This window comes from Terrapene carolina, unplaced genomic scaffold (genome assembly GCF_002925995.2).
Source record: "Terrapene carolina triunguis isolate 2854851 unplaced genomic scaffold, T_m_triunguis-2.0 Scaffold234, whole genome shotgun sequence".
Classification (NCBI taxonomy): domain Eukaryota; kingdom Metazoa; phylum Chordata; order Testudines; family Emydidae; genus Terrapene; species Terrapene triunguis.
In genome coordinates, this window is record NW_020664585.1 from 5163308 (window position 1) to 5175307 (window position 12000).

Sequence of the window (12000 nt, forward strand, 5' to 3'; positions counted from 1 at the left end):
CCCAGTTACTGTAGGGCCAGGCGGGGACAAGCAGGGGTCTGGGTGGTAGCCCCGGGGCTGCTGTGAAGCTCTGAGCAGGCAGCAGGGCCATGAAGAGGGGGGCACCGCCCTGCCCTGTTTTAAGGCCCGGCTGTGCGCTGCGGCCCTGTCTCCCGCACGGTGCGTGGGTGAGCTGGGGGCACCTCGCAGCAGGCCCTGGCCGGCATCGGGACTAGGGGACCGGAGAGCCCGGCCACGCGAGCCGGGGGGGGGAATATCGCGGTAGGCCCAACCCCGGCAGCCATGAGGCGAGACGGGGCGGGGCGCTGTCCCCACAGCCCGCGGGCTCTCCCTTGGCCAGTCATATCGCGACAGGCCCTATCGCGGTGGGGGAGCGAGGGCGAGTCCGGGCCCGGCTGGGGCGGAGGCCGCGGCCCGGGAACGTGAGGCCGGGCAGCGCCCGCCCGCCAGACCCGGCCTCTTTACCCGCCCCCGCCCCCCGGGCCGAGCCTGGCCGGTCCCGCCGGCGCGGCGGCTGCGCACTGCGGTTCTGCGCTCTCATCATGGCGGCGCGGGGCCATGTGCAGGACCCCAACGACCGGCGCCTCCGGCCTATCTACGGTACCGACCCCCCCGCCCCCTCACCGGGGCTGTCCCCGCGCCGCGGCTGGCACCCGGCACCTCCCCGCCCCTCCGACCAGGCCTCGCCACGGCCACGGCGTCGCGTGGTTCCCGCCGCCCGGGGAGCCCCGCTGGGCCGGAGACTCGGCCGGGAAGGGCTAACCCTCCTCGCCCCCGAGCTCCTGCAGGGGAGCGGGGCTCAGACCCCGGGCGGAGCCCCTTGCGTGAGGGGGAGGCGCCCCTCTCCAGCTCCTTCCCTCGGGCGCCCTTCACCCCCCTAGCCTGCCCCTCTGTGCCACCCAGCTCTGCCCCCACAGGGGCCCCTCACCCCTCCTCGGGGGCCCCCGACCCCCATGTCTCCCCACAAGCCCTGGAGGCGGGGTGTGTCCCCTTGATTTCCCTCCTTCTCACTTAGCGTGGCCAGGTGCCCCAGTGTTGGGGGTTTGTCTTATATCGGCACCTATTTCCCCCCCCCCCAAAAGTGTCCCAATTTTTCACACTTGCTATCTGGTCACCCGATCCCCATTATAAGCTCTGTTGGGCTGGTTTGCATCTGCTATTGGAAATAACATGTGAAGGGACCGATCACTATTAAGCTTCCCTCCCTGAAGCACGTGGGGCCACCATGGGGTAAAGAGGCTTTACAAAGTGTAGACCCTCTGCTTGGGCTAGGGAGGAGAGAATTTCCCTGCTTCTCCTCACCCCTTACAAATCTGTGATTAATCATTGCTGGTATTTGGAAGTGCTCAGCCCAGGATTGCTAAAGGAGCTATTACTGCAAATTGTCAGTAATTGTGTTTACATGGTGAGAAACTGAGGGATTGGCCCTTTCTTCCTCTACCTGGTTGGTCTTTGGCCCTATGTTACTGTTTAGCCCTCAACACCAAGTTGGTAGTGTTCAAGGCAAAATGTAAAGAGACTCCCTGCCCCAATTAGCTTGCAGTCTGTTAGGGTTGTAGAGTGGTTTATATCTACAATTGGGAGCTGGGGAAGCTATTAATTATTTGCACGATAGTAGCACCCACAGTATACTAAGTGCTGGCCACCATCCCTGCCACAAATAACTTCTTTCTCCTGCGTCCCCCATCCAAAAACTGATCCCTGTCTTTAAATATGACTTTCTCACCAGCATTAGAGAATGTATTTGTCCTATTTCACTTCTGTATATTTTTCTGTAGGTTACATTACCCTTTGCTAAATATATTACCCCATGCTTTAACTTGCTGTGCAGCTTTGATATCCTTCCTTCCTTGTCTTCCCACACTTGGAAACCTCCCAATTCTCTAACTCTTGGGGGGAGAGAAGGGAATGGTATAATTTCTTATTAATTCTTGGACAATTGCCATGTTAATTTCTTTTCCTCCTGGTTAAGAGAATTGTGTTCCCAGTTTATGTTGTTTTGCACAAAAGATTGAGAGACTTGTAAGAGTGGATGCATATTTTTTAATGCAGAATTGAGCTTTCTTTCCCCATCTGCCTTTGCAAACAAACATCAAATCTTCCCCATGCAAAACTGATTTTTAAGTTAGAAACTCATTTATCTGTGAAACTAAAAGGGGCAAGAGAAGCCACACACTCTTTAAAGCTGTCGATTGAAATATTGAGGCACCTAGATATCATAGTGATGGCTATACAAAAATCAATAGAGAGAAAAAGCAGTGAAACTTTACAAGAGCGTAGTCTTGTTCAGCAACCTCCTGTCTTAAAAGTCTGCCCCAAAATATCCTTAAGTATTGCATGCAGTTCTTCTCCAGCTTTATTAGGAGGCACATTGGTTAAGAAAGTAGTTGAAAAATGTTGCTCTATATTTGTGCATGTGCCACACTGGGATGTTGTTAAACTTCTAGAATCCCAGAACAGATAATTTAGAGAGTGCAGAAAATGTGCTTGACTTCCCATATGCAAATAAATCACTGGTTAGAAACACAAGGGGAATTGCATTTGGTTAGGGATGAACTTGTTTTTTTTAAGTGAACCATTCATGTTTTAAGTACTTGTCTCACAAAGAAAACTTTGCAGGTAGACCCCTGCATCCCAGGTTGAATTCTGGTGAAGTCAGTGGAGGCAGTTCTCTTTATGGGATTGGGACCATAGCTACTTCTACCTGGTGTTAGTTAAAATACTGTAAAGAATAAAAATATAAAGACATGGTTATATTAAAGAAAAATAAACATTCCTTACAGAAATTGTAATTGTAGCTCTCTAGTTTGGTTCAATGTGATGAACTGAAAGTTTTTCTGAATTTTCTATGGCATGCTCCGGAATTGCTGGCTTTGTATGTAGTGATACATTTGCAAAGTGGCTTCTTAAACTAGAGAAAATTCAAATTTAACTGTTAGAAAAACTGTAACTTAAAAAAATTAAGCCAGAAGACACTGAAATATACTGACATTTTAACTGAGATGTATTTTGGTGTTTCAGCCCCTACCTAGTAGCTGTCAGAGAGAGTGTAATGCCTTTTAAAATACCATGTGCTGAGTGCACGGTGTTGGCTCTAGAAAGCATCACTGGGAACCTAAGGTGTTGTGGTTAATATTTGGTATTTATAGTCCTTAATAAATGAAGCATGGCTTCTTAAACATGTAATTGTGTGGCTTTTATTAAAGGCCAAAAAGTAAACAGATTTTGTGTGGGGTGAAGGTTCTAGTTACTTTGCTTGTAACATCACTTTTCTGTTTGTACTGTGTACTTGATTACTCAGGATGCCTTGACAGTTATGTCCATCTTTTATCTTAATTTGTTGTACATTAATCAGGAAGTTAATTATGTTGGGCATTTCCATTCATTTAAAATCTCCACCCATAGACTTGCTATTAATAATCTGTACTTTAATATTTTTCTTTAGTTTAAGTTCTTTTGTGATAAATGGAAGATGCCAGTTCTTTTGGTTCCTGAGAAACTTGTTCATGTTGTTGACAATACATAGTCCTTATTCTGCTACTATTTAGAAAGCCTTGTGACTTGTGTGTTACACTGCTACCTATAGCAGAGATCTTATCAGTGCAGCTAGATAAGTTTAACAACCCCAAGACAGTCAGTGCAAACTGGATAAGAACATAAGAACGGCCATACTGGGTCAGACCAAAGGTCCATCTAGCCCAGTATCCTGTCTACCGACAGTGGCCAGTGCCAGGTGCCCCAGAGGGAGTGAACCTAACAGGTAATGATCAAGTGATCTCTCTCCTGCCATCCATCTCCACCCTCTGACAAAGAGAGGCTAGGGACACCATTCCTTACCCATCCTGGCTAATGGCCATTAATGGGCTTAACCTCCATGAATTTATCTAGTTCTCTTTTAAACCCTGTGATAGTCCTAGCCTTCACAACCTCCTCTGGCAAGGAGTTCCACAGATTGACTGTGCAGAGTGTGCGCGTACCATGAAATACAAATCCGTGAACCAAAAAACCCATCAATTTATAATGAGGTTACCAGCTTGTTCAATTTCATAATTTTTAAAACGTCTGTATTCGGCAAATCTTTAAGGTCTAACAAGCCTGGAAGGGCATTGGAGAGAGGTTGCTGTGCATCCTTTTCAGAACAGCCACCTCTTATAAAGTCATAATATCATTTTACCCTGTTAGTTGAAATACTTGAAAGTTTTGTTTTAGTTAGTATGGACAGACTGCACAATATGCACTTAACCTATACAATCTCCCCTCACCCCCGCCAGTTCATTTAGCAGTGGTTCAATTCTTTAGCATAGATACTACCATAGAGGCAAATGTTAAAGGCCATTAAATGTAAATCTCGGTAATATGGATATGAATTTTGTAGAATATGGCAGGAAATTACTAAGGGTCATCTTCTTAACTCAGTGGAATCCGTCCTCATAAGAAATGCAGTCCTAGCAAGAAAGTGTATAATTTAATTTCAGTTAGCTAGTGTTAGCTCCTTACCAGGAATTTAGAAGAAAATTAGGAACACTTCACTTATGCTTTTTGGCTCATTGGATACATCCCAGTTGTTTTATGCTAGGTTTAGGTTAACAAGTCTCAAAAAGTCTGACATGGTGCAAAGATTGAGTGGGTTTATTGTTCTCTTCTCAAATTAATCTCTTATTCTGATTTCAGTAATTTTCAAATAATCTGAGTGTATCCCATTGGAGTTAGAAGTGAGAATAGTGATATGAAAATGAGAAAAGAAACTTTTAAACTGTATAGCCACATTTTTCTAAAGGTATGTCGACACTGCAAAAAAAAAAAAAAAAAATCCACTGTGGCAGTAGGTCGTAGAGCCCAGGTCAACTGACTCAGGTTCACAGGGTTTGCGCTATGAGACTAAAAGTAATAGTGTAGATGTTCCTGCTCAGGCTGGAGCCCTCCCCGCTCACTGGGTTTCAGAGCCTGGGCGCCTGCCTGAGCGGGACTGTCTGCATTGCTATTTTTAGCCGTGTAGTGTGAACCCGAGTCAGTTGACCCAGGGTTTTGTGCAGTGTTAGACATACCCTAAGAGATGAGAATAATGGAGTCTTCTTCCATGACTTGGGGGAAGTCTATGCTACAATATTAAGTCGACCTAAGTTATGATGACGTACAGCCACCCACAGTAACTAAATAACTTTTGCATGTCCACACCGTGCTCCTTGAATTGGTGATGCATGTCCTCACCAGGAGCGCTTGCACTGATTTAACTGTCAGTGTGGGGCATTGTGGGATGGCTTCTGAATGGCAACAACAGTTGATGTAAGCAATGCAGTGTCTACGCTGACAGTGCGTCAACCTAACTACATTGACCTAAGCACTACACCGCTCGCAGAGGTGGAGTTATTAAGTCAGTGTAGGGGGCGAGTTACATTGGCGGGAGCAACATTTTAGTGTAGACACTTACAGATTTAGGTTGATGTAAGCTGCATTACGTCAAACTAACTCTGTAGTGTAGACCAGGCCATGGGCTCTTGCATGCTACAGTAATAGAAAATAATAATTACTAATTGTGGAATAGTCTCCATAGAGCCAATGAAAGCCTCATTATTTGAGTGCTTTAAAACTTGACTAAACATAGCATCATGGAATATTAGTACGGTGCGAACCTGCACTGATTGAGGAATGGATCATATAACCTAATAGGTCTTTCCATGTAATGATAGATTGCAAATGTCTTTTCAGGTCTGATCCACCACCACTTAAATCCATGGAAAGACTCCTATTCGCCTATCAAATTCACTTCTACTTGTAACTAGAGCAAAGGATGTCAGCCTAGTCTTTAGTGGAGAGAGGCTCGGATCTGAAGCCATTGTGCCTTGTCATATTATTATGTATCCTGAGCTTTTATCAGGAAAGACCAAAAGAGTCTCTTACTGTACTTTGTGTTGGGATGACTGAAACTAGAACAAACGAGATATATTTCTAAGATGCACTGTGGAAATGGTCACTGAACAGGCATTCAGTAGTTGTGAACTGAACATTCATTATCACTCTTAACACCACAGACCTTCCCCCCCCTCCTTGAGATTAGGGAATTAGATATCCATCTTTTCTTTGCTGTCAGTTGTAATCACTGTGTGTTTTTATGTAGATTATCTTGATAATGGCAATAATAAAATGGCAATCCAGCAGGCAGATAAACTGCTAAAAAAACACAAAGATCTTCACTGCGCTAAGGTAAGTTTGATTGCTCTTCATTATGTTATTTTACTGAACAAACACAGTTCTGAAATTTGGAGAAATTCTGCTGTCCCATTCAAGCTTCCAGTAATCTGTGATATATATATTGTTTTTAACAGAGGCCACAGTGTTTCTTAAAATCTTTCAGAAGGTTAATAGAACACTTTCAATCATGTAATATCATGTTTGTTTGAAAATGTGTTAAGAAATGTTACTTTCTAAACTGCAAAATTCTGCCCTTTGGCTGCTATGATGTTACCAGGGCTTCTGCTGTTCTATCCCTCTTCCAGGCTTCTGGCTACTGATGCAGCTGCGACTTGTCAGAGCTTTCCCAAGCTGCTGGAAAGTGAAACAGATGTGAATATTGTTAGTTTCTCTTCTGACCACATAGTTCTGAATAGCAGTAGTGAAAACTGGTGAGACTGGTTGGTTTTCACTCTGCTACAGCTAGGGAAAATTGAGCAGCAGCAAAAGCACTGAAACTGGCAGTCTACACAGACTGAGGAAGGCAGCACTGCATCATTTTACATCAGTGGTTTTCAACCTTTTTTCATTTGCTGGCCCCTAAAAAATTTTGGGTGGAGGTGCAGACCCCATTAGAAATCTGAGACATAGGTTGAAAACAACAGTTTTACACTATTCACATTTGGAAGTTTTTCTTCGCAACGCCTCCCCTCCTTTTTATTTTTATTTTATTAAATGGAAGCTTAGATTCTTCAGAAATTGATGGCACTCACTTAGACAAGTCAGTTTCTCACCATGGGCAAGTGGATTTTTCTCTAATAATGATCCTTTGTTTCAAAATAAGTTTTTCTTTTGTAGATGTTGGCAATGTTTTTCAATAGCTGTTTCTTTATTACATGTGTAGGTTTTAAAGGCAATCGGCTTGCAGAGAACTGGGAAACAAGATGAAGCATTTGCTCTCGCACAAGAAGTAACAGCACTCGAACCTACAGATGACAACTCTTTGCAAGCACTAACTATCCTTTACCGGGAAATGCATAGACGTAGGTTTTTTTATTTTACTTTTCTCCTGCAAATTTCAGTTTCTTGATCATAATTATGTAACCTTTCCTTAGACCTTTCTTTAAAATGAATTATTGCCCAAAATTCAAAGGGAAATGTACAAAGTCCAGTTTTCACACATGGGCATTTTAATAGGTGGTTCAGACATGGGATTCAGATGCCCAGTTTGGCACAGAACTGCGTAAATGCCCCTTTGACATGCAAGTTTCTATTTGATCATCTTAAAGCAAGATGTTCTGGTTAGGCTCCTATTATTGAAAATTGGGTCCAGAGTAATTTTAACATTGTATGTTAGTCATAATATCAAACAAATTCATTCAAATTTATTCCAGCAAAAAACATGTGGTGTTATTGTTGTTACTTTAAATAGGAATAATGTAAATCATAAACGGCTAATACTGTGTATGAATTTCGAAGAAGCAATTTAAAATAATGTATATAGACACAATCAAGAAATTTAGCCCCTCAAAATGGCTTTAGAAGTTGTGTTGCAGACTTGGAGGGGAAATCCTGACTCCTCCCTTTCCTGTTACTCTTTTCAAAACAATTCATCTGAATCATAACTTCTTGGGTCATTCAGTAAACAAAGTTGTGCATGCTTTCTACGAAAGAGAAAGCATATGTGGTTTGGTTAGTCTACAGCACAAGGAGATACCTTATCACTATCCTGAGGAGGTGTCAGTAATGTTCATTATCAGGTTTATTGCAGAAATGATTGTAGACTGAAAAACTGGGGGTTTTTTTACATGAGAAGGTGTAACTGTCCAGGGCCATTTCTTGACATATAGCAACCTCTTGTGTCCGTTACTAGTTAATTTCCAGTACATAATCTTTGCTTTGTTAAAGCACTTTTATTGTAATAATATGAAACCTCTTCATATCTGCCTTTAAATCTTTATTTCTACATTTCTCAACTTAAAAACCAGAAAAATATAAACATAAATAGAACTGACTGTAGTACACGTAGAAATTAATTATTCAAGAATATATAAAATCATACTAAACCTTATTAACAATAATACCTTGCACATATATAGTGCTTTTATGTGAAGAATAATTTGAGTTTTTAAGAAAAGTACATTCAATAATGATTGTGTGAGTAAGTACAAATAATTTTTGGGTGCGAGGGGGAGAAGGGATGTTAAAATCAAATACAAATAGTGTTTAGGGCTCCTAAATATCTAATCATAAGAGGCCTATATTAATAGGTTTATCTTGAAATAAATTATCTTTGTATTAAATTATTAAAGGAGATGGAAAGCATAAAAGTCACTTGGGAAAGATCAGGGCTTTTTAATGTATAGCATAGTCGCTCCTAATACGTTCGGCAGTGGTTCTCAAATTGTATGTCGGAACCCCAAAGTTGGTCATGACCCCATTTTAATGGGGTTGCCAGGGCTGGCGTTAAACTTGCTGGGGCCTGGGGCCAAAGTGTCCCACAAACCCCTCTGCCTGGGGCCGGAGCCTTCAGTCCTAGGTGGCAGAGCTCAGGTTACAGGCCCCCCGCCCAGGGCTGAAGCCCTTTTGGTTTTGCACTCCCCCCCAGGGCGGTGGGCCTCAGGCTCGGTCCCCCATCCTGAATTGTGTAGTGATTTTTGTTGTCAGAAGGGGGTTGCGGGGCAATGAAGTTTGAGAACTGCTGCATTAGAGAAGTTTCCTTAAAACGATTTAAACTTGAGGAATTCATTCTGTGTCTTAATAAATCATGTATTTAAAGTAGACAGTCTCCACGTGACCCAAGTACAAATCTTGAATTGGTGTAATGCCCCCAAATGGGTGAATTCGGAAGTTTTTTAACCCCAACACATGACGTACCTGAAAGCATTCAGTACGTTTCTGAACGTTTTAGTCTTTTTCTTTTTTATTTTTTTTTTATTTTTTTACACACACTCTTTTTCTAAACATTTCTCTTTCTTGCCTACTGTGTGTTTGTGGGGGAGATAGACCAGTTCCTATAGGTGTTGAGTGTAATTGAATTACTCTGCAAAGTATCCCAGATGTTATCTTGAGGTAGCTGCTTTATAACTTTATATTCCAAATGTGTGTGAACTGAAACATCTGTTTTTGGTTTAGCGGAGTTGGTAACAAAACTTTACGAGGCAGCTGTAAAGAAGGTTCCCAACAGTGAGGAGTATCATTCTCATCTCTTCATGGCCTATGCCAGGGTCGGGGAATACAAGAAAATGCAACAGGTACCTTCATCCATTTCAGTTATAGTAATCGTAGGTGTCGCATTTAACAATGGTGGGGGCAAAGTTGTTAGAAGTGTGGTTTTTGTTTTGTTGTTTCCTCCAATGAAACAAAGTAACTAATAAATCTAACATTTCCCTAAGGCTCTTTTCTGTATCATACTGTACTAGTGACCAGCACCTTTTAAAATTATATTTAATTTCCTAGAAAGCTGAGCTGAATCAATACTAAAATTCTACGTCATGATTAAATATTTGATACAGGGTTGGTTAGACAGAACTACTACTCAGATTTGTGTTTTTTATATAAAAGACAATTGCTTCCTTTCCCCTTAAAAGGAGAAGAATAACTTTATGAACTGTAGTCTGTACTGATGCAGTATGTTGGATGGTCTTCTTGGCATAGTAGCTTCCTATTGATACCTATATCAGAGAGTACTACGTTTGCACATAAGGGAGTGTATTAGGCAGGAATATTTAGCTTTACCGAGAGCTCCTGAGGGCCACAATTTCAAATAATGTACAAACTTTTTTTGTTTTCTTGTTTTTGCCCGCACTCTTATCTCTAGAAACCAGTGTGGAGTTAAATTGTGCAGCTTGTATTTTGATAGAAGAAAAGCTTAGTTGTTTTTTCTTTACATGCATCTTGGTTTTCAGTTGGCAAGACAATCTCATGCCTGTTAGTTTTGTTTTTCATTCTTCCCAAATTAGGTGCCTGGAGAATGCCTATAAATGGAAGTCTCTTTTCAAAGCGTACACACACTCCCTCTTTTATGTATAAAAAAGCAAAGGGAAGCAGGCAAATTGATTTCAGGCTCTCTCTTCCCACTGTATTAAGGCGAATCTTTGTACAAAGACCCTGTCTCCTCAACCAAAAAATAGAGTTGAATAATGGCGATTAATCTCTGTGTGGCCCAGCTGTAAGTGGCTTAATTCGATTGGGGACTGAATCATTGGTATATATGGTGCCTTAGAGAATGATTAACTTTTTATCAAATGACTCTTCATAAAAGGCTTAAATCTGCAGTATCATTGTAAAATCATTGTGTCTCATTTCAGATCTGTCCTGAATTGGTAGGTTAATTTAGACTGCTACTTAAAAATAGTTCTTATTGTACTAATCGCTTCTCGGTTCTCTATGAGCTGAGGGGTGAAAACATTAGTACTTTCAGTATTTATTTAAAAATAGCTGTAGATTTGACCACAACACCAAGGAATGTATCTGGTTTGCTAATCCCTAAATTTGCTACGACTATGCTTGTTACCTGATTGTTACCCACTTGACTCATGTCAGTGAGACTGAAGTCTCAGAACAGCCAACTACACCAATCTCTTGCAAGCTGTGACATTGCACTGATATACGCATATCACCAAGTTACAGCTTTATTAATCAGAGGGAAATATATATTCCTGCAAAGTGCTAAATACCAATACAGAGAGATCTGGTTTATTCTTGTTTGACATACCTGCATCTGAATATCAAAACAATTTTGGATTTACAATTTTTCCATACTAAAAGGGCTCGATTCTAGTCTGACTTGCAATGTATCATGCAATACATGATATTGCAGTTGTGCAGAAAGAGAACTTTTGAGATATGCTATGATAGTTGTGAGTTGGATATTAATCTAATCTTAACATTTTGCTTGTTTTAATGGATTTTTTTTGTTTGCATAGATAGAGGCTTCAAATAATTCTTGATTGGCCTTGACTTTGATTTAATGTCTTAAATAAGGATTATATTTATACTGATAAATGGGAACACAGAATTAGTTTGCTTCATGCTTGCTTATGTTAAAAATGATTATGCATGTCATTTTTATTTTGGGTTTTACAAAAAAAAATCCGTTACTGCCATCATTTTTATATACGATACTCTTTATATATAATTCTAGACAGCCCTCTGTGTGTTTTCCATTTAAAGAACTTGTTGATTTCAAAAGAAACAGGCATAAGCATGCATTTACATTTCAGGGTTCAAAATCAGTAGGATCCTGAGATCTCTAACAATGTCAGGCCATCTAAAAATGAAGTATGTTGCTCTCCCAGATTAGCAGTGCTAAGGAGGTAAAAGGTCTAGAAAATGAAGAATTCGTCTATAGGTGAAGTGTGCTTAATTTATGGCTGAATTAAGCAAAGTCCTTTTTTGCTGCTCTGACAGCTGCGTTGATTGTATAGAACTCTGACCAGAATCTAAAAAAAAAAAACAACAACTTTTTGCATAGATTTGCAGTGATGCAAACATCCTTCAGTAAGAAACCTCGTTGATTACTCTAGGCCAGTATATAATGCTACTTTACTAGCTGTATATGAAATCTGAAATTCAGACATTTCACCTTCTAATAATTGTACTCTTAGTTGGAATAATGAATGGAAAATTTCAGTCTTATATGGATACAAAATGTTACATAAATGCTAAATATTCTGTTCAGACCATTGTACAAACATGTATCTGATTAAATTATCTAGATTGGTAATGCTCGTAAATGGCAAATATAGGGTGTTTTTGAATGGGTATCTAATACACCTCTACCTCGATATAACGCTGTCCTCGGGAGCCAAAAAATCTTACTGTGTTATA

General features: G+C 41.1%; 1 protein-coding gene across 2 annotated transcripts in view; it reads left to right on the forward strand.

The window, feature by feature from the left end:
- Positions 1–522: 522 nt before the first annotated feature.
- Positions 523–12000, forward strand: part of NAA25 (N(alpha)-acetyltransferase 25, NatB auxiliary subunit) — a 42078-nt gene continuing 30600 nt past the window's right edge. The window contains exons 1-4 of one of the 2 annotated variants that reach the window (XM_024196247.1): positions 523–600; positions 6116–6201; positions 7073–7211; positions 9304–9422. In XM_024196247.1, the coding sequence (XP_024052015.1) occupies positions 543–600; positions 6116–6201; positions 7073–7211; positions 9304–9422 (402 nt within the window). In that variant the 5' untranslated portion in view covers positions 523–542. Of the gene's footprint in view, positions 601–1366; positions 1406–6115; positions 6202–7072; positions 7212–9303; positions 9423–12000 lie in introns of those variants that run through there. The other variant, XM_024196248.1, reaches the window with a different exon arrangement.